The sequence below is a fragment of the Homarus americanus genome, unplaced genomic scaffold (genome assembly GCF_018991925.1).
Source record: "Homarus americanus isolate GMGI-L3 unplaced genomic scaffold, GMGI_Hamer_2.0 scaffold54095, whole genome shotgun sequence".
Lineage (NCBI taxonomy): Eukaryota > Metazoa > Arthropoda > Malacostraca > Decapoda > Nephropidae > Homarus > Homarus americanus.
Window position 1 is genome coordinate 196,517 of NW_024742051.1, and position 23,484 is coordinate 220,000.

At 40.4% G+C, this 23,484-nt stretch overlaps 1 protein-coding gene and 1 long non-coding RNA gene across 2 annotated transcripts in view; both read left to right on the plus strand.

Annotated features, from left to right (window-relative positions):
* Nucleotides 1–161: 161 nt before the first annotated feature.
* On the plus strand, nucleotides 162–17,316 carry LOC121876467 (mediator of RNA polymerase II transcription subunit 23-like). Its single transcript, XM_042381569.1, has 28 exons — nucleotides 162–295; nucleotides 1,373–1,569; nucleotides 2,169–2,318; nucleotides 2,579–2,711; nucleotides 3,278–3,460; nucleotides 4,123–4,228; nucleotides 4,596–4,777; nucleotides 5,300–5,548; nucleotides 5,893–6,013; nucleotides 6,195–6,363; nucleotides 6,650–6,755; nucleotides 7,113–7,292; nucleotides 7,883–8,003; nucleotides 8,628–8,811; nucleotides 9,202–9,374; nucleotides 10,556–10,725; nucleotides 11,203–11,360; nucleotides 11,696–11,876; nucleotides 12,291–12,433; nucleotides 12,886–13,027; nucleotides 13,287–13,386; nucleotides 13,675–13,911; nucleotides 14,573–14,732; nucleotides 14,861–14,981; nucleotides 15,480–15,646; nucleotides 15,913–16,066; nucleotides 16,461–16,643; nucleotides 16,765–17,316. The coding sequence occupies exons 1-28, from the start codon at nucleotides 227–229 to the stop codon at nucleotides 17,140–17,142; spliced, it is 4,617 nt and encodes a 1,538-aa protein (XP_042237503.1). The 5' UTR covers nucleotides 162–226; the 3' UTR covers nucleotides 17,143–17,316.
* A 1,173-nt stretch (nucleotides 17,317–18,489) lies between these two features.
* LOC121876468 overlaps nucleotides 18,490–23,484 on the plus strand; it is a 6,379-nt gene continuing 1,384 nt past the window's right edge. The window contains exons 1-2 of the long non-coding RNA XR_006090768.1: nucleotides 18,490–20,128; nucleotides 23,220–23,350. This is a non-coding gene — a long non-coding RNA (uncharacterized LOC121876468). The remainder of the gene's footprint in view (nucleotides 20,129–23,219; nucleotides 23,351–23,484) is intronic.

The following is a 23,484-nucleotide window of genomic DNA, read 5'->3' on the forward strand; positions in this document are numbered from 1 at the left end:
TATATATAATAATTTAAGATAGATTAAAACCGATTTGTAACTAAAAAACTAATAAATATAAAAAATTCGTGTACATATATGAACATAATTAAGAAAAGTTCGTGGTAATATTTTAAACATTATAAAGTAAGACGTCTTGGTTAAAAGAGTGTGACGTCACAGGTGTAAACAGTAGAAGAGTAATGGTGTTGTAGTGGTTGGAACATGACCACTTACCACCGCTTAAATGATTGTTATGGAGGATCCCTCGACTGTGACGGAGAACAGGATAAACGAACGTCTCCTGGACATATTGGTGAGATAATTAAAATGGATTATAGGGATTAATTATACCTAGCTTAGTGGTAATTAGGTGTTAAATATGGTGTGTTGGTTCCTGTTAATTTGGGTTTTTGTTAATTTTTGTAGTCTTTTATTATTCATTTGTGTGTTATTGTTGATTTAGTTGTTTAGTTGATGATTTTATTTAGTTTTTGTTGTATTTATTTGTTTTATTATCTATTACTTGATGGGACTGACGTTGGTAGGTAGTTGCCGGTAGGTAGGTACAGTGGTGGGTGTTGGTGGTGCTGGTTGGTGGTTATTGTTACTGGTTGATGGTGGTTATTAATGGTAGTTGTTATTGGTTGTTATAAAAAAAATAATTGGTCGAAATTACTGGTATTTTTATTTCTTCGGTAAAATCATCATCCATGTTTATATTGGTTCATAAGTACATAGACGGTACTCTACAGTGATGTGTATATAAAGTTTGGTAAGGTTTGGTTAGGTTAGGTTAGGTAGGTTAGGTTAGGTAGGTTTAGTTTCGTTAGGTAGGTCTGGTTAGGTTAGCCCACGGACTTTATTTACTCTGAACAGAATCTATGGAAATACAAAGTTTAAATTCCTTCATTTTTTTTTAGGGGGAATTTTCTAGAAGTTTTGAATAAATTTTTCTTGTCTCAATTTTTTTTATAAAGTTGTTAGTTATCATGAGTCGGTGTTGTAGAGTATTACCAAGGTGAATTATGTTCTGTGTAACCTTTATGTAAATGACTTCTCTCCCCATATGTTCTGCTAGATGGAGGTTTCATATCTAATGGACCCTTGATATAATGGATTTTCATCTCTATATTGTTCATTAGATGGAGGTTTTACATGTTAATTCTCTGCAGCAGTTATAAAAATAATTTGCTTTAGAAGATAATTAATGACACACCCAAAACAGATGGAGGAAATGTAATCAGGACGAAAAGAATCATGGAAATAATGTAATCCTGGGCTGGAGATAGTGCATACATAGAGATTAGTGTTACATGGCTAAAAGAATCACGGAAATAATGTAATCCTGAGGTGTCTGTGTGTTACCAGGTTCTGTATTTTGTCATTTCAGAAGGGAGATGCTCTTCGGGAGGCTCTCGTGAATTTGCTGGTGCTGCCGAAATCGGAGAAGGAGTACCCACCCCTTACCTCTGTCTGTGCGGAGCTCCAGAAGATCTTCAATGAGGCTTCCCTTGATGCATCGTCCTCCACACCGGCCGGGCAGGATGGCCAGCCCGGGGCGACACCGAAGGCCACGGAGACGGCCAAGTATGTCGTGTTTGAGGTTTAATTCCTGTCAGATTATTGATGTGTTTTGTTGTTTTGGAGATATCTGCAAGTTTTTGCCCGTGTCTCTGAGTGTCTCCGAGTGTCTGGTCAGTGTATGTGAGTGTCTCCGAGTGTCTGGTCAGTGTATGTGAGTGTCTCCGAGTGTCTGGTCAGTGTATGTGAGTGTCTCCGAGTGACCTCATAAATATTATAAACCACCATCCTCCTCTTCCCCTACCCTCTCATCACCCCTCCTCCCACCCTCCCCTCCACATCTCCTACCCCTCCTCCCACCCTCCCCATCTCCTACCCCTCCTCCCCCTCCCCTCTCCATCTCCTACCCCTCCTCCCACCCTCTCCTCCCCCCAGGGTATATTTCACCTGATGATCAAACACCATTACACAAAATGGGAGGATCAGGTTAGGTTACCATTGAGGTGTTTAATCCTCAGGTGAAATAAACTGTACTTCGAGAGTAAACTGCCTTAGCTTACAATAACACTACCCTAATTCCTGAACGGGTAGAGGTTCGTAGAAATAAACAACCTCTCCTGGGATATTCGACGAAATGTACAGTTTATTTATGGCTTCATTTTCAGGTCGTCGGGACCAGAGGCGATGACGCGGGTCCACGAGGCCGGTATTACGACGATGGTGGTGATGTTAAGGTCTGAGAATAACTCCTACCGCGCCAAGTTCATAGCCTCGACCCTCACACACCTGGCAACCACCAACACTGTGTCCCCCAAGTAAGTCGCACAGTATGAAGTTAAATCCTTAACCTAACTTAACTTTAACTAAACCTATCTTTAACCTAACTTAACTTTAACCTTATCTATCTTTAACCTAACCTAACTTAACTTTTATCTCACCTAACTTTAACCTAACTTAACTTTAACCTAACCACCAACACCATCTCTCCCAAGTAAGTCGCACAGTATGAAGTTAAATCCCTAAACTAACTTAACTTTAACCTAACCTAACTTAACCTGTACTATACACGTTTCAGAGTGATTTGCCTCCGCCTCCTGACAGACGAGATGCTGGTTCCCGACAACGAGATCTTTTGGGTGACGTCGTTCGCCATCATTAAGAAAGTAATAACTGGCGTCGACTACAAGGGCGTCCGTGAGATAATGAAGGTATGATTTGTCATAATTCCTTCAATTTGGTGGTGAGTGATGGAGTCCTGTAGGTGTGGGATAGGGCAGTGGTTCTTGGGATTTCATAGAGGAGTGGTTCTTGGGATTTCATAGAGGAGTGGTTCTTGGGATTTCATAGAGGAGCGGTTCTTGGGATTTTAGAGGAGTGGTTCTTGGGATTTAGAGGAGTGGTTCTTGGGATTTCATAGAGGAGTGGTTCTTGGGATTTCATAGAGGAGTGGTTCTTGGGATTTCATAGAGGAGTGGTTCTTGGGATTTCTTGGGTCTTGCGCCGCTTGTGCTAGCTTAGGTTTGTAGAGTAAAGTAAGAACAATCCCTCTTTTACTCACTGGTTTGGTTAGGTTAGGTTAGGTTAGATTAGTTTAGTTATAAATGTTTACCAAGGTTAGTTTAGTTTAGGTTAGTTATAAACATTTCCCAAGATTAATTTAGATTAGTTATAAATATTTGTCGAGCTTAGTCTAGTTTAGGTTACTCGTAAATGTTAGCCAAGGTCACTATTACCCCCTAAAGAAATTTTATAGCACAGTAATGTTATGTTCAAGATGTGTCTCGACCGGGCCCGACAACTACCCAGCAACCTGCGGCGGTCACAGCTCCACTTGGTCGACGCCCTGTACGAAGTCATGAGTCTCATCTTTGACCGTAATGCCTCCCTCCTGCCGGGTTATTTTATTGTTAATGAGTTACTGAAGCTTTACCCCGACTACAAGCATTGGCCTCACTGGGTATGTGGTGTGGTGTTCCTGGTTTGTTTTGATTTGATGTGTGTGTGTCTGTCTGTCTGTCTGTCTGTCTGCAAATGTCTGGTTTGTATGTGTGTGTGTCTGTCTGTGTAAATGTCTGGTTTGTGTGTGTGTGTGTGTGTAGATGTGTGATATATGTGTATGTATAGATATCTGGTGTGCGTGTGTTAAAATGTAAATATCTGGTGTGTGCGTCAAATATATATATATATACATAAGTTTATAGAAGCAAAGTTGATGTATATCCATGTATATACAGAATATACATATAAATCATCTCAGCACTGTCTCTCCACATACAATATACATCCTTTCAGTACAGACAGGTCACTTGGGGGTCATTTACGACCTATATAAACCGACCAATACGATAGACGACATGAATCACAGTGTTTAGGTGATGTGAGGAGAGAGAGTAAGGGCTTAAGAATACCTGAGGATTTGTACCCCCCTCCAGATTATTTCACCTGAAGATTAACGACCAATTCCTACCTGAGGGGGTTAGGTTAGGAACCGTCAGGTGAAATAAACTGGGGTGGTTAATCTTTATGTGATGTTAGTGCATCTCTTCTCAATCACCTCTAAAAGAATTATCATAAAAGGGTTTAATAGCCATTCACTCATCACCTGTTTCCCAATTGCAGAAACTGGCATCACTCTTGACTGACTTTGTGGACAAGTTTCGAAGAGCTGCCCAGATGCTGTCGATCATGGCCCGTACAAAACTCCGACCCATTGTGGAACATACAGGTCAGCTGCGTGTTACCTATCGTTTCCACCACAGCTTTACTATAGGGACACCACTTTTGATGTTGTTTTATTTGGGAGACATTGAACGATTTTATTCAGCTCAGAGGGAAAGCCCATAGATTATGTTTAGTAGAATATTTCCACCTTTGACATTTTGTTAGCCTATATTGTCTTACCTACGTAACCTAACCTACCCTACCTACTATAACCTACCCTACATAACCTGACCTAACCAAACCTAACCTAACCAAACCTAACCAAACCTAACCAAACCTAACCAAACCTAACCAACCAAACCTAACCAAACCTAACCTAACCAAACCTAACCTACTCTCTTTAAAAGCATTGTCCCTCATTTATTCCTCAGGTCACAACAGTCCTTCCATCAACTCCTGGAAGCTCGACTCAGTCTCCCTCAAGTTCCAACTGAAGGGAGCTCTACCATACAGCCCTGAGCTTCTGGAGCCTCAACCTAGCCTCCTGCGGTATATTATGAGGCAGCCGTACCCCCGAGAGATGGTCTGTACCGTGATAGACATACCCAAGAAGGTGAGATATGGCTGATTTGATGTCTTTTTTGTGTACTGTATCATGATAGACATAGACAAAAGTATGATATGGCTGGTGTGATGTCCTGTTGCCCTTTGTATACTGCACCGTGATAGATATTAAAGAAAACATACTGTATGGCTGAGTTAATTGTCTTTTGTATAGTACTGAGCAGCATAGGATTGTCCACTCCTCCATCACATTGACTGTATAACTGTATTAACTGTTGACTGTATGGCTGTATTTACTGTTGACTCTATAAATGTATTAACTGTTGACTGTATAACTATATTAACTGTAATGGCAGTGAACAGATGATTACCACTAGACTATAAACAACTAACCATACCAACACTCGTCCTTAACCCCAGTTGACTGTATGACTATATTAACCGTTGACTGTATTAACTGTTAACTGTTGAAACTGTTGACTGTATAACTATATTAACTGTAGCAGCAGTGAATAGAATGACCACCACTCGACTGTATAAACAACTGACCGTACCAACACTCTCCCTCCAGCAAAAACAGCGGTGCATCGCCCTCGAGGAACAGCTGGTGGAGTTAATGGTCTCAGCCTTGGAGGACTGCAGTCGGGTCGATGCCTCCAGCGGTGTGTCGTCCTCCAATGGCTCCGGCGGTAATAACTCGACCCCGACGTCCGGAGACCACAGCCCCTGTACCTGCGCTCATCTCTCCTCTCTCCTCATTTACTTCGTCCTCATTCAACTTATCTCCTTCCCCTCGCTTGTTCTGAGGTTACATGACAAGGTATTTAAAGGCTCGTGGGTTCTGAAGTTACTCTGTGTCGGATGTTAGAGGTGTGTCGCATGTAAAGGCTCATGGGTCTTAAAGCGGTGGGAGGAGGTTTATGTTTTATACCTACAGCAAAAAGGAATCGTAAGCTCTCGGATCAACACACATTATCCTAATCCATCTTAAACCTTCTTCCCATTGTGGCTTTGAGATTAAACAAGATGGTAATGATATCACTGAGTCATGTTATCAAGTGAAGGATTATTCATTATGCTGGTATAAAAAATGAATTAAATGTATGTTAATGAATAATTATATATCCATTTGTAATTATATTTGTTTTTATTTTCTTTATTCAGCTCAAGGCCAAGGGCAGCCACCAAGGGCGTGACCACCTCATGTGGGTCCTGCTTCAGTTCCTCTCCGGCAGTATACAGAAGAACCAGTTCTCTGACTTCCTGCCGGTGCTCAGGCTTATTGGTGAGAACTGATGCCGCTATAATTACATGAAGATTATATAGAAACTTAATGAACTGATGCCTCTATATCTATAATTTCATGACGATTATGTGAAAACTTTTATCACAACCAACATAAGATCTGATGAAAGTCAATCATAACATAAAGTAATATTTTATTTTTTTATTGTGTGTGATTATAGAGGTCTTGTACCCGGAGAAAGAGCCGCTGCCGGTGCCCGATTATACCGACCCGAGATGTGCCATGCAGATGTCAGCCATGTGTATACTGATGCATATATTGAAGAAGGCTCAGGCAGATAACATCAAGACCCCTCGCTCCTTGCCTACTGTGTTCAAGAATCACCATGAGTATGTATTGTACTCTGCTGTACTCTACACTGCTTTACTCGACTCTACACTACTCTACTGTACACCTTGAGTACAGTGATTTAACCCTTTGAGTATAATAACTTAACTTCCATCCACCCAACACACTCACTAAACCACCCACACACATCCTCCCTCCCCCAACACACCCACACACACCCTCTCTTCACCCAACACACCCACCACTCCCTCTCTAGTGATGCATATATTAAATAATCTAACCCAACCTAATCTAACCCAACCCTAACCTGACCATTTTCCCTCATAGGTTCTTGCAGAGTCTGGCCCACAACCCACAACTGCCACTCATTACAGCTGGCAACCCGGCCGACTACAGAATTGCCCTGCTCGTCAATGCTTACTCCACCAATCAGGTACGAATGAAGCCTTCTCGGTTGTTGGGAAATTGAAGTGTCGTAGATTTCCTTTTGTTCATTGATATGTTGCCCGGTTGCTGTCTTCTGTTGTGGCCTATGAGACACCCTGTACTGTATACGTGTGCCTGCCTTGTGACACACCCTGTACATATATCTGAGTACAGTATCACTTTAAACCAACGTCCCAGGATTAGGTTGTCTGAGTCATCGTCAGTCACTCTTAACTGCTATAAATATGGCTGTCGATCTCATGATATTTATAACTAATGTACTTTTTCTCTCTCCCTCTCTCTCCTTCCCTCTCTCCCCTTCCCTCTCTCACTCTTCCTTCTTGTCTTCTCTCCCTCCCCACAGGAGTATTTCCAGAGACCCGTTCTGACACTATCGGACAGTATCCAGGGTAACCAGAAGTCGACTGTACCCATGCCCGGTATAAACTGTGTGGCCATGGGCAGCACCTCCCCCCTCTCCATAACGCTGCTCGACTCCCTCACCGTCCACGTTAAAATGAGTCTCGTCCATAACATCGGGCAGGTGGGTGTTGTGTTGTGTTCTTGAGGTGTTGTATTGGTGTTGTGTTGTGTTCTTGAGGTGTTGTATTGGTGTTGTGTTGTACAGTATTGTGTTGGTGAGGTGTTGGGTTGAGAAAGTTGTTTATACAGTGAAACCTCCATATAGCGGACTTTTCTCTCCACATAATCCCTTAAATGGGGTTTTATATCTAACGGACCCTCGATATAATGGACTTTCATCTCTATATAGTTCATTAAATGGAGGTTTTTACTGTATACTTTGTTTTAGAGATTGGGTTAGGTTAAGTTAGGTCAGGTTTGGGTAGGTTAGGCTAGACTAGGTCAGGTTGGGTTAGATTAGGTCAGGTTAGGTCAGGTTGGGTTAGGTTAGATACAAACAACTGTAATTAATTCTAGTGTGTTTATTTGACCTTAATAATGATGACCTCTCACATGTTATATAAGAACACAAGTCATATAATACTAATAAAGCAGTAGTTTAGGTTTAATTAATATATATATTATGGCTCTTTTGCTGATAGTCCAAACAGCTAACCTAACCCAACGTAACCTAACCAAATCTAACCAAACATGCTTTTCTTTTTTTTACAGCACATACAAAAACAAGCTCAGCACAAGTCAGCGGTGGCACTGGCTCCGGCACTCATCGAGACGTACGCGAGGCTTCTGGTCTACACGGAGATCGAGAGCATCGGCATCAAGACGTTCATAGGTGAGTGGTCGGGGCGGGTGTGTTTCATTACTCCAGCACACCATTGGCCAGCCGGAATCAACGCCGGCACAGGAAAGATTAAATCAAGATACACTAACGTTAGAATTATTAGAGCTTGTTAATACATCATCTGAGAAATCCTTAGTAGATTAATGATAGAAAAAGTGGGATTAGTTGCAGCCTTCACTATCCTAGATATGGTGATAAGATAATTGGATTGGTTATACACTGAATATTCATAATTTGTTGATAGTACAGTGCATAGTTGAATTAGTTACATATTGACTATTCTAAAGCTGAATTAGTTGCATATTGAAGCTTCTAAAGATGAATAAGTTGCATATTGACTATTCTAAACCTGAATTAATTGCATATTGACTCTTCTAAACCTGAATTAGTTACATATTTACTCTTCTAAAGTTGAATTAGTTGCATATTGACTCTTCTAAACCTGAATTAGTTACATATTGACTTCTAAACCTAAATTAGTTGCATATTGACTCTTCTAAACCTGAATTAGTTGCATATTGACTCTTCTAAACCTGAATTAGTTGCACTGACTCTCCCAGATATACAAATAGTCAAAATTTACTTGGGTTACATGATCCTGTTCCACCTCCACAGTGAACCACCTGCCAGTAGTGTTCAAGAGCCACGTATGGAGCATCCTGCACGCCCTCCTGGAGATGTTCATCCACCGCATCCACCACTCTCCCCCACAGTACCGCATCCAACTCCTCTCCACCATCCACCACATGGCTGCCGTCCCCCTCAGTACCATGACCCAAATGACTCAGCTCCACCTATGGTAAGGAAGATGGACTAGTTTTTTGTATTGGGGGTATAAATTATTTTTTATTTAGTCCTTTCGGTATCTGTCGTTAACCTGCCTGATTAATAGTTGTTGAGTTAGACTTTAAATTACCTTCCTTTATTTAAATCAGTCAGTACAGTATCTGTCTCTAACATACAAGATGAAATATTTGTTAAATTATACTTCAAATGCCATTCCTTTAATTAAATATATCTGTATTTGTCTGTATATGACGAACTAGCTCTTAAATCAGGTTATCCACGGAGAAAGCATTACCGTAGTTAGCACTTCCCTTTATCCTGTGTGTAAAGTCTCTTGGTAATCCACATCTGTATATACTCATTGTGTTAGATAAATCAATCAACCTGTTATCTTTTTGCTTAGTATGGAGAGTGTGGCCCTACGACTCATCACGGGTCTGGGCAACGCAGAGGTGATGCCCAGTTTGACCCGATTCACGTTTTGTTCAGACACCAAACCCAACCTCATCAGTAGCGACTCCGAAGAGCTCAACCGGGTGCTGGTCTTGACTATGGCTCGGACAATACACGTAACGGGTGAGAATGTAAACGGGTTTGATTCAACTTGGGTCATGATAATGGGATAGGATTGAGGGGTTGCTGCTGACCTGACCTAACCTGACCTGACCTAACCTGACATGGACAGTTTTGCAATACAGGTAAGCCTCTCTATGTGATGGGGTTAGGTTCCTGGAAACACAATCGCAAATCAAAATATCGTAAATCAGGTTCATTATAACATGGGATTCATTGGGATAAGTTCCTGGCCATCAGACACCCTACAACACTCTCACTCACCACAGCATTAAGAAGTCTTGTCCTCATCACACGTCCCCTTCAAGGCTAAAAGGGACGCTTAAGGTAGAGTGGACACATCACCCTGACTCCCACACAGACTTTGGGCGAGTCTCAATAGTGAGGACTGGAGGTGTAGCCTTAAGGATGGTGAGTAAAATGGTTGCCAGACATTTTCAGAGTTACACTGCTCACTACACAAAAAACACAATACTAGTGATGGGGCTCAATTATTTTATTAAAAACAAATGTAAGAAATGTTGTGATGAAGCTGTAGTAGAGGATTAGTGGGTGTCATGACCTGAAGACTCTTGAATGAAGACAAAAACTAAGTAGTAAAAATATTTATGTTGGGGTGAAGGATCAGAGAGAAAGAACTCACAGTCAATAACAAAGAGTACAGTACAAGGTGAACTTTAGTGATGTCCTCTCACTGTAAGGTACAACACTGATGATATTTGATCAACATTGAGCTTCATTATTACACACATGTAACCAAAAAGAAACAACGGCCGGACTAGTTCACCAGATGGTCACGAGGTGGCTTTCGGGTAGATCGCGACTCATATGCTTTCCATATACCAACTTGGTGAGTTGTTGGGGTGACAAATATTTATCAGCATCATTAACGTGGATTATCATAGGTTGGGACATTGTAAATAGAGGTTTACTTGTAGGTAATTTTTTCAAGATTTGGATCACCTGAAGATTTGTCACCACAGTATTAACATTTTAACCCTAACCTAACCCCTCAAGGTAGCATTAGGACGTTAATCATCAGGTGATCCCAGATTTTTAATTATTAACTCCTTCACTACAGGGACTCCACTTTTAATATTCTATTTGGCCACTACCAGACAATTTTATTCAGCTCAGAGGGGACCCCATACACAAGAGGCTCATCCAAACATCTCACACTGTAGGTTGTGACAGCTCAGGAGACTCGGCTCGTTGGTGCGTCGATGTCCTGAAGACCATCATGACTCAGACCCCTCACACGTGGGCCAATCACACGCTCCAGTGCTTCCCGACCGTCATCTCGGACTTTTACCACCAGTGTCCTGCACCTCGGGAGAACATGCACACACTCAAGGTACTGTATGGTGGTTGTGAGTGTTTCCTTATCCACTACTGTATTGTATATTGGTCAAGTAGCTCTCAATTAGCCCTTCCAGCTTATTTCATCTTAAGATTAACTGACCTAATGCTAAGCTAACCTAACATAACCAGTAGCATACATAGCTTAACATAACATGACCTGACCTATCCTTATTTAACATAACAACATGATCTAACCTCTTCTAATCTACTCTAACCTAACGTAACCTGATCTGACCTACACAATCTGACATAACATGACCTAACCAAGCATAACCTGGCCTGACCCAACATAACCTGACCCCCCAAGGTAATATTAGGTTATTTATATATTCTGAAAGGTCATTTTTGTTGGTATCTAGATCAGTTCAAGGCATTATTGACTTACTCATTAGGGGCTGGCTACTTTGGACACGACGAGAAACCTTTCAGACGTGGATTAACAGAGTAAATCGTCCCGTTTCGTCAACAGAAAGCGGTCGAGGAGGAGTACAGGAAGTGGAAGTCGATGAACAATGAGAACGACATCATCACCCACTTCTCCCTCCAACACAACACCTCCCCCCTCTTCCTCTGTCTCCTGTTCAAGATGGTGCTGGACACTGATCGAGTACCACCCATCGCCTACAAGTAAGTTTATCAAGTCTTGTATCAGGGAAATGAATACAATCAAGAGCAGTACCGGCCATGCTGCCTCCTTGTGTACTGTAGCTATTCACACTGTCCCTAATGGGTAGTCCTGCCTGTGGGACCCACTCTCATTATCATTAGGGAATAATATTTTTTAAATCAATGAATAAATTCTCATATTTCTCAACCCTCACTAACCCCTAAGCCTACCCTGTATGGTTCCATTTATACAGTATAGTAGAATAACACAGCATTATTTACTATCATCACAGAGTTTCCTATAAATACCAGTTACTCCTCATCCACTCCTTGCGTTAATTACCATACAATCTCAGGGTGCTGGAACGAGTGGGGCCCCGTCAACTCGCCGCCCACGTCCGCACTCTCTGTGACTTCCTGGTGTTGGAGTTTTCGAACAGCGCCGGGGGCCAACACGTGACCAAGTACGTCGAGACTATGAACGCCATCATCTGGGTGTACAACATAGTGCCCATAGATCGCCTCATGTTGTGCCTGGTGAGTTTGTTTACCTCTCTGTCTGTTGTGTCGAGGTGTTTGTATCTAACTCTTGTCTTCTGAGGTTAGGTTAGGGTAAGTTAGGTGAGGTTATATTACATTAGATTTGGTTAGGTTAGGTTTAGTTTGGTTATAGTCTGAAAATGAAACAAACTATACAAACTATAATCTTTTACTATATTTAAACTCTACTATCCCCTCCCACCCTGTCTTCCCCCTCCCACCCTTTTCCGTCTCCCACCCCCCCTTTTCCCCTCCCCACCCCTTCCCCTCCTCTCTCCCCCTCCCACCCCCCTCTTCCCCTCCCCACCCTCTTCCCCTACTCCCCCTCCCACCCCTCTTCCCCACTCCCTCCTCTCCCCTCCCCTCCCACCCTCTTTCCCCCCCACCCCTCTTCCCCCTCCCCCACACCAGGCCCTCAGGACACAGGAGGGTAGCGAGGCCCACGTTTGTTTCTTCATCATACAGCTGCTACTCCTCAAGCCTCCCGAGCTGAGGAACCGCGTGCAGGAGTTCGTCAAGGAGAACTCCCCCGACCACTGGCGGCAGAATAACTGGTAATGTGTAGCGTTGAGTTTATGAACCCTGTAGTCCTGTAAGAATGATTATTTAACCATTTTACCCTTTAAGGATGATTATTTAACCCTTTAATGATAAGTATTTAACCTTTCAAGGATGATTATTTAACCCTTTAATAATAAGTATTTAACCTTTCAAGGATGATTATTTAACCCTTTGAGGGTGATTATTTAACCCTTTATCCCTTTAAGGATGTTTATTTAGCCCTTTAAAGATGATTATTTAACCCTTTAACCCATCAAGGATAATTATTTAGCCCTTTAACCTATAACAGATAATTCTAAGGGTTAAACTACGATGTTAGGATGGATATGGTGGGAATACACAACATAAAAATACATTCATATTGATGTGCTAAAACTTACCGAACATGACCTGACCTGACATGACCTAACATAACATGACCTGACGTTATTTCACACTTCCCCAGGTACGAGAAACACATGGCCTTCCACCGCAAATATCCCGAGAAGTTTTCCCCCGAGAGTATACTGGCGGAGCAAGGAACACTCACCGCACAGTACCAGACGTTGCCAATTTACTTCTCGAACGTCTGCTTGAGATTCTTGCCCGTAAGTGATTATTTTATACGGTAAATATTAATAGTTTTTAATAGTACAGTGAAACTTCTATTTAAGTGACTATGTTGGGTGGAATGTCCGTTATATCGAGGGTCGTTTAGATGTGAAACCTGTTGGGTCGTCAGGGATGTAATTACCACAATCAATCAATCATCAACACTCAAAGGAATATAAAATCTTAGATAAAATTGGGTCAAAGGTCAGAGATCAGGGTCAACATTGTCTAAATTTGGTGTCTATTTCTTCTCAGGTGTTGGACATAATCATCCATAGGTTCCTAGAGCTTCACCAAGTACACAAGAACCTAGAGACTATCCTAGAGAGACTGGGGATATTATACAAGTTCCACGGTGAGTTATGGCTTCTGTACCCTACTGGATTTTCTTCAGTTATCCTTATTTTATCCTTCAATGTTTATACTCTATACATGTCACAGGAAGATTAACCATCCTAGTTTATTTTACCTGGTGATTAAACACATTAATCTATCTAGGGCATTTAGAATAGTTTACATTAGGTTAGGGTAGAATTTTGGTATTAAATTATCAGGTGAAATAAACTGGGGCAGCACAAATTTTCAAGTGATCTGTTTATTTGAATGTTTTCCTTACATATTTAATTTTTTGTTTACATTCCAGATCGGCCAATCACATATCTATACAACACATTCCACTATTACGAGAACAAGCTACGGGAACGGCCCAACCTCAAGCGCCGTCTGGTGGTCGCCGTTATCATGTCACAGCAAGAAATTCGTCCCCAGGGTTGGGCTCTGACTGAGGCATATAGACAGTATCTAGCCCGGCCTCAGGAAGACATCGCATGGAACCCGGCGTTGTCTTACTACACAGCGCTCGTTAGACGTCTGGTCAACAGTGTCCTTTTATTTACAGATTATTTAAGCTTATTTTGGGGAGTTAATTAGGGTTGGTGAGGATTAGGGGAAGATTAGACACCCCAGATTATTTCACCCGATGATTAAACACCCTAATGGTAACTTCAACTAAGATAATGGTAACCTAAGATAATGTTAAGCTAACCATCCCTATCCCTGGGTGTTGATTAAATTCCTTTACAGCTGAATGGTGTGTGGCATCTGGGTCTACATTTGTGAATATTAAACCGACTCTTTCCTCTTGGGTTGATTTATCTACCGTGTTCATTAATCTGTTATGATTCTCTCAACCTAACAAAGAAAAATAAATGAAGGTTAATTTTTCTGTGTGTGTGTGTGTGTGAGAGAGAGAGAGAGAGAGAGAGAGAAAGACACCCTATACACTGAGATATCTGTCCCGCCTCTTATGAGCTGTCAGGCTTAAGGGACCTACGTTCATTTTCACAATAGTCAAACTCCCATTAACTGACTACAGTATATGGAGAGAGTAGTCCATTAGATATGTGACCTCCATTTTGTAGGTTATTTTGACAACCTTTTGTAACTTATTGACAACCTTACAAACAACACAGTTACAACCTTACAAACAACACTTACAACCTTACCTATCATAGTGAGTCTTCCTTAACTCCAGACAACAGCTATGCAAGGTAAGCCAGTGTTCCCGGCAGTGGAGTGGCGGTTCAACGAGTTCGCCAACAGCGGTGCTCACGCCCTTCATGTGAGCTGTGTGGAGCTAATGGCCCTTCCCAGTAATCCCACCATCGTTGCCAACAAACTCTTGGATGTGCTGCTCAAAGGGTAACCTAACTGAACCATATCAGTATTTTCACTTCAATTTTCCTTGTCCATTTGGTATTCTGTTCATATTGATTTATTACCGACAAAAGAATTATTTTTATCTTCATTACCCGATTCTCTTTTTCCAGGTACTGTGACATTCCCAATGGTGAGGTGGAGGAATGGGTGAATGCTGTCGGTCTCCTCCTCACCTGTCTACCTGAACCTTACTGGCTGGTGGTACACGACCGTATTATTGAACTACTCCAGGTGAGTTATGGTATTACTCACTCACTCATTTTCTCACTTACTCACTCACTCACCTAATAGTTTACTCACTCACGTAATTCTTCACCCTCACACTCACTCACTCATTCACTTACTCATTTTCTCACTCACTCGTTTGGTCACTCAATCTCACTCACTGTCTCATTTACTCACATACTCTGTCACTCAACTCTGTATGATAAACTTCTTCAGTATCTGTGCACCATGAGTGAATTTGGGATCAAAATAATCATAAAAAAACACACTTTATAATCCTGGACAATTTATTATCACATACCATCTTCTAGTTGTATTTCCTTCACTACCATCTGTCTCATATAAACAATGAACATACTTTAAGTTCTATATATAATGTATTATAACTATTGTATGCTGTAGTTAATTTTGTATTTTGGGATTTCTCGTAATTACTGTAGTTCCTTTAATGGGGGAAAGGATGGGAGAGATGTTTCTAATTATTGGTTGATTATTCCTGTGCAGAAACCATGTCTAGCTTCCCCCAGTAGTACCTCGATGGATCCCTTCACGATGCTGAATTTGGAACAGCTACAGTCGTCCCGTAGTGACCTGAGTGCCGCCCTCACTGTGGCACTTGCCCACTCCTTTTGGCACCATGCATCGTTTGGACAAGTCGGTCGCATCCCCCAGTGAGTTCCAGGCTGTAACAAATAGTACTAGGCAAACTCATTATTAATAGCAGTGCTATTTATTCACACCTTCACTACTAGGATGCCATTTTTAATATTTTATTTGGTTAATGCCCGACAATTTTATTCAGCTCTGAGGCGACCCATACACAAGGGATTAATTAGTGGCCTCAATCATAAACCTTACTTTGAAATATTCCATAATGGCCATAAATGTTTAGATTTAACTCGGTATAGATTTAAATCCCATTAATATGTCACTACAGGTTCATGAGGGACAGAGTACGACCAATGCTGACTACCGAGGAACAGTTGGTGGTGTTGTGTCACCTGGTGGGGCCGTTCCTGCAGCGCTTCAACAGTGAACTGGCTCGTAAAGTGTTTGACGTCACCATAGAGCTTTATGAAGCTCTCTTTAAGGTGCGTTTATTGTGCCTCTCTCTACAAGACACACTTTTACCTTTCAGTCATACAAATATTAAACAGTACAGTACTTTTAGTATTCAAAAACATAAGTGTATGATTTTTAATGCTTTCTGGGCACTAAGGCTGTAGTCTTGGTGCCAGAAATGTGCTTTTTGATTTAGTCTTGGTACCAAAAAGCACATTTTTTGCACCAGGAATGTAATTTCTGACACCAAGACAATAACATAAAGTATATAGTTTTCATTGTAATAATTGTATACTTTTAGCATTCAAAAGTATATGGTTTAAAATGCTGAAAATATAGACTTTCATTATGAAATGTTATGATGAAGTTAATCATCATTGCTGTTACTGTGTCTCTACAATACTGCTGTGTTGTTACCAACAGGTGGATCGTAGTGTTAGTGAGCTCAAGTACATGGACCCCATCTGTGACGTTCTCTACCACATCAAGTACATGTTTACTGGTGACTCCATCAAGACCGATGTTGAGGGCATCATCCGTGGACTCAGACCGGCACTACAGAGACGACTTCGTTTTATCACACACCTCAACTTGGATTCCATTGAGGTAACTACTGATGGAGTTTGTCTACCATGACACATATACTTGTGTCTGTATAAGTGCAGTACACTTTCTGGTAAAATGTTTGTTTACTTACAGAAAATAATAGTGATGTAACTATTTACAGAACACATCTGGGAGTACCACTAACAGTGGCACCACCACTGGCACTACCAGCAACACTACAGTCAACAGCAACACCAGTAACACCAACACTAACACCACCAGTGCCACCAACAGTACCAGCAGCAACAGTGCCACAGGAACAATACCAGGAAACACAACAGCACAGTCAGGCAGCGGAGCAACGACGGGATCTGTGTTAGGGGCTGCGGCCTCTGCGCTGGGGACGCTCGGCACTCTAGGATCGAGCGTCACCATCGGGAGTAGCAGCCAGACGTCTGCGGGAGTGTCCACATCCTCCAGTATGGGCGTTGGGTCCCTGGCCGCTGCCTCCAGCCTGGCGTCCCTCCTGCAGGACACATCGCCCGTCAGTACATCATAAACCGCCGCAGTCATCTTCAGTTTTGTTACCGGGTCTTAATACAGTAGTGAGGATAACGACTTGTAAACCAGCATTTTTTTATTATAAACCTTTACAGAAATTTCACAGTTTTATAGGATACTGTATATTGTTTTATTTTATCTTCAAATACAGTTAATGACATAATATATATATTATATTGGTTTTATTTTTATTGCCCACAAGACAGTAGCTTTGGTAACAAGACTACAGTATAGCCTTGGTAACAAGACTACATTATAGCCTTGGTAACAAGACTACAGTATAACTTTGGTAACAAGACTACAGTATAGCATTGGTAACAAGACTGTAACCCTGGCAATAAGAATACAGTATAACCTTGGCAACACTATAACTTTGGCAGCACTATAACCTTGGCAACAGCACTATACCCTCGGTAACAAGACTGTAGCCGGTAATAAATAAAACAATACAATACATTGCAGTAATATATCAGAAAATTATTTATTTATTTATTATTTTTGTAGATAAAACTTATATGAAGTACAGTATGTAAAGAAAGTTATATAGGGTATTAGATATATTATGACCGAGTTAGAGATTATATATCTATTTATTTACTTTCAAATAGATAAATATTACTTTTAGAGTTTTATTACATAGATAAATGATATAAATAAATAGTTATAGAAAATATTTTAGAAAGTGTTCGTGGTAATCATAACAACTTCAAGCTTGCGTCCACCACAACAACACATCAGCTAGGAGGACCTGGGTGGGCCATTTGACTTCATTTTTTATCAACTTACGAGGCCATTTGGATTATAATTATGTCTAAGTGTTATTTTGCCATGAAGGAGAACGTAGGAGCTCTGTGTGATAATTGGGACAGTGGTGAGAGAAGGATATTCATAGTTACTGGTGAGTCAGTCCTATGTGTGTTATTAGGGAAAGCAGCAGCTCAGTCTATGCATTATGGGGGATTTAAACTTTAGAAATATTGACTGGGACAACATTATAGATGACTATGAATCTGAAGACTTCCTACATGTAGTACAGGACAATTTTTTAAAACAACTAATTACAGAGCCTACTAGAGGTGACAATATATTTGACTTAGTATTAACAGGTAGTAGGTAGTAGGCAGCTACCAAACAGGGAGGTACTACCGCCTGGGAAGATATTGGAAGCATAATGTGTTGTCTAATGGTAGACCCTGCTGCTATATGTGACCAAGTCCCAGGTTGCTGATTTATCTTTCTGTCTCATTTACACACAATTGCAGGGTCTCAATTGTTTCTCTTACTTTGACAACAACATACATATATTGTTTCTCACTATTGATCTTTTTTCATTTTTGTATTTCTGTATTATTATTATTATTACATTTTGAAATTAGCCCCCCCCCCCCTCATAATAGTTCTCTTGATTGTGTGTTCTGAATTCCCACTACTCTGTGCTTGCTAACTCATACCATATAACCAACCTACACCTTACCAAACCCACTACCCCGGACCACAGGTGACCCGGACCCCCAAAGGGTGATGCAGTCATATAACTGTTCGAGGAGACACAGGAGTGATTTGAGACTAGGATGTAGGTGACCAGTCCTCATGATGCATTTGAACAAGCCATTGCCTTCTCTTCTCAGGATTAGATGGAAATCTGTTGATGAGAAATTATGCTTGTCAAAAATTTATTCATTTAATTGATAATACAAAGCATTCCATAAGCTTTGTTAGCTTGAAACGAAATTTGCTGTTACCTGATTATATCTATGCAAAAGTATGGAAGAAACGAAAGGCTAAATATCAACTTAGACTTAATTATGTTGAGAAATATTTTATCCTCGTATAAATTCATTATCGGAGTTAAAGTGGCGTGAAGCTAACATCGAATGCTGCCTCTTCATTAGGCATCAAGGGATCGGCCTAAGGCTAGTAGCAGCAATAAAAATATAACTTACCCATGAAAAGTTCTTGGAAATTTATGTTTCATCTTCGTTTCTTCGTCTTCAGTCCCTTCACTATCACTTCGAACGTTTTCTCTTTCATTTCCTAATTTTCTTCCCTTGCTGCACCCGAAAGCACAGCACTGAGTTCCCCACTTCGCCATATTTGTGTTACATTCAGCGGTAAGCTTTGGGTCCATCCAATATGGCGCTGCCCAAATTTTGTTGGCTGCAAATTTGCGCACTCGAGAACAATGGCTTGCTTGATCCAGTCTTTTTTCAAGATCAGTGTGTGTGTCATGGAAGCCCTGCCGGCTGTTGACACTCCCTCCCTCCGTTTTTCATATTTACGGTAAGTTTTATTCCCCATTTATTCAAATGGTTAAATTTGTACTTATGCAAATGTATTGATACTCTTAAGGTTATTTGTAGAGTGGGTCATATTAATTTAAGATTGCATTGCCGGGAATTATTGTAGGAATTTGTCAGTGGAACAATGGCGAACCTGGCTGAGTAGCTTAATTGGTTATACCTTCAGTACTTTGAAGTTAAACCTGTAATGGCTATATTTTAAAAGGAGATAGTAATACAATTAAGATAACAGAAGTAGGGAAGTTAATTTACGTGTGTGTGAACAAGCATGAGCGAATAAGGAAAGTCATAGGCGAGAAAGGGGGTGTAATGGTCCCTACCAGTTCAATTTTAACCAGCACATCCTTCCAAAATTTGCCATCTCCTCAATTTTCATGGATTTTTCTGTGGGATTTTCATTTTTGTAGTACAGTTTATCCTGGAGTTTAATAAAGCAACTAGAGGGGTAATTGTCACTTCAGTGTTTGACAGCATTGTTTACTTACAGTGTCGGCTGTATCTTTACAGTACAGGCATTTATCTGTATGCTGTCATATATATTTTTTTTTCAATTGATTACCTGTCTGAGGAACCTGAAGCATCCCATGTTGCCAGAAGATTGACTTGATGGGATGTTCTCGTGAAAATGGTTCTACCTCAGATGATGGTAATGGCACAGGTCCGCTCATGAGCCTTCAAAACATTGTGAGTTTATTTAATTGTGTGAAGTAACATTTAACCCTTTACTGCTCATTGTCAGTGTGACTCATTATTTCAATAATATTCAGAGTTCTCAAAATATAATGATAAACATAAGTTACATACATATGAGATTAAATAAATAATATAAAGTCTGGGTTAATATTGATGACTGACCTGTGGACAAGTAATTTGTTTTACTGTTGGGTTAATATTGATGACTGACCTGTGGACTAGTAATTTGTTTTACTGTTGGGTTAATATTGATGACTGACCTGTGGACTAGTAATTTGTTTTACTGTTGGGTTAATATTGATGACTGACCCGTGGACTAGTTATTTGTTTTACTGTTTGGTTAATATTGATGACTGACCCGTGGACTAGTTATATGTTTTACTGTTGGGTTAATATTGATGACTGACCCGTGGACGAGTTATTTGTTTTACTGTGTGGTTAATATTGATGACTGACCCGTGGACTAGTTATTTGTTTTACTGTTGGGTTAATATTGATGACTGACCCGTGGACGAGTTATTTGTTTTACTGTTGGGTTAATATTGATGACTGACCCGTGGACGAGTTATTTGTTTTACTGTTTGGTTAATATTGATGACTGACCCGTGGACTAGTTATTTGTTTTACTGTTGGGTTAAGACTAGTTATTTACATTTTATGTTTGGTTAATGATAACTTATTGCGTGGACGAGTTATTTGTTTTACTGTTTGGTTAATATTGATGACTGACCCGTGGACTAGTTATTTGTTTTACTGTGTGGTTAATATTGATGACTGACCCGTGGACTAGTTATTTGTTTTACTGTTGGGTTAATATTGATGACTGACCCGTGGACGAGTTATTTGTTTTACTGTTGGGTTAATATTGATGACTGACCCGTGGACGAGTTATTTGTTTTACTGTTTGGTTAATATTGATGACTGACCTGATTGTTTGACATTTACTATTATTGGTTATTGATGACCGTTCGTTGTTGTTTTCTGTGTGAGTTAATGATATTGACCATTGGACTGGTGTTTGTTTATATTAGTTAATATTGATGACTGACCTGTGGACTAGTTATTTGTTTTACTGTTGGGTTCATATTGCCACAAGCATTACCCACAACACCAGGTGGGCGCCTCAGTAGATCAGTGGTTGCTGGGCCAAGTATTTCCTGAGACCTCACTGGTCTGCATCCATGGTCACCACCTCTCACAGGCATGTACACCTGACCTGCCAAATGTCACTGAAGACGATGGGCAATGTCTTACACTGACTAGGCCTACAGGTGCCAGTGCTTAAATTTTACCGTGTCTTTATTCTGGCCCCCACACGTACACTTTCTTATATATTGTGACTTTATGCCTAATAGTAACATACCTTAATTCTAAATTACGTACTACAGTAAGTGTCTGGCTTGTCAGGTTCAGGCAAATTACTTTGGCTATCTCATTACCTCGAAACTGTAGCAGCGGGCGATTTAGGCGCCAGACCAAACTAAGGTCTTGGTTCTTGTCTTGGGTATATCCACTTCACTTTATACTGTATGTATGGTCCATCCCCCCCAACACTTTGCAATTGTTTAACACGTTCATAAGATTCTCAAATCTTTGCACTGTTTGTGGCTATTTGTCACATGGGGTAGCGATGTGTATTAAGCTTACACCGAGGTACATAAGATATTTTCCTTAGGGTACAGTTTATAGATCAACCCCAACACTTCACATTTATCCTTTACCCAGATCATTGTTCTCATATATTTTCATCTGATACCTGAGGTACTGTAGCTATGTTTACTAATGGTACACAGACGTAATACTATAACCTTCAGACAGGGTCACACTTACTCACTATTGTACAGTAGTATGTATCAATTGGGCCTCTCCCCCCCCCACCCCCCCATATAGGTACCTTGAGTTGTCCCTTAATACTATTAGTACACACACGTATTATATACACAGACACTGGCATAATTCATTTGAAACAACATACAGTATACGAATTACCCCTTCCAAATGTTTCAGTTTTCTGTGACACTCCACTAGCGCGGTGAGTTTGTACCCTGGCCCTCGGACCTGGCATCAGCCAGGTTCAGGGACTCCGCATTTTTTTGTTTTTATCTTAGCCCTCCTCCTCTATCAACTGGAATGGACTTTGTGAAGTCCAGCATAAACAAATGGAAATGAAATTGGAGAAAAAGATGGGCGATTTTTCTGTATATGTATTTTAATGATTTATGAACAATGGTATTGTATTGTTTTTCTTCAGTCACTTACCAATGTAATTTACTTTGATGCCTTCAGCCAAGAAAACTCTTTAAACATAAGTAAACATATGTAACCATAGCTTGAACAATGGTAAATAATCTTTGTTATTGAGTCCCAAGTTAGTGTGATGACTTACTGTACAGTACATCAGGGAATTACTAACACCATAGGCTATTTTACTTGTGTGAATGTAACCTTGGTGCAATAAGATGAACCCACTGTTTTAAATTGTTAACCACTTTCATCACATAATTATACTGTATATATATATATATATATATATATATATATATATATATATATATATATATATATATATATATATATATATATATATATATATATATATATATATATATATATATATATATATATATTCGTTTGTAATTCACTTTAAAATGGCTGGCAAGTTTAAGAGTGAGAGTTTTGTGGTGCTGAGAAGAAAAAGAGATGCCCATTCTAGATTTTCTATGTATTATTTAAGCATTTTCGACTTACGGCCATTTTGACTTATGACCTGGATTTTGGTCACTAACCCTGTCGTAAGAAGGGGAGGAGCTGTATACAATACAGGTAAAGGAAAAGCTCCCTGTCCAGGCTGCGAAAATGCCAGCAAGTTTAAAACTACCCTTAGACATGCTTGGGTACATCCAGGGTATCATCCGCAAGTAATTGAGGTCTGCAAATTTGAAGGGCTTGCTGTACTATTTTTTTTTACTTTGTTTCACTTCAGGTAAATAAATTTTTATTTAAGTAATTTTGAGGAAAGCTGCTTTGTACATGTTTTAATTTTTACATAGTAACAGTGCAGTACTTTATCTTATATTTTTAGGTTCTTTCTCCATCACTGCCTTAAGTGGACCTGAATTGAGCTGGACCTGATGTGAATTAGACTAAATTGAGCCAGACCTGAACTTACCTGGACCTGCAATGAGCTGGACCTCAGGTGAACTGGAACTAAAGGTAACTAAACCTGATGTTACTGGACCTGCAAGTAAAGTAGACCTAAAGGACTATCTGGTATTTATTTAATATTGTTCTGGTTGTAATATTAGGAAGGTTCTACCGGCATTCCCTAGTTTTTAAGAGTTCTGTTC

Bases quoted from the DNA above. Each gene is read 5' to 3' on its own strand.
- LOC121876467 (XM_042381569.1), top strand. From the start codon at position 227: ATGATTGTTATGGAGGATCCCTCGACTGTGACGGAGAACAGGATAAAC. The intron at 4,778-5,299 runs GTGAGATATGGC...CTCTCCCTCCAG, and splicing joins TGATAGACATACCCAAGAAG to CAAAAACAGCGGTGCATCGC. The intron at 6,756-7,112 runs GTACGAATGAAG...CCCTCCCCACAG, and splicing joins ATGCTTACTCCACCAATCAG to GAGTATTTCCAGAGACCCGT.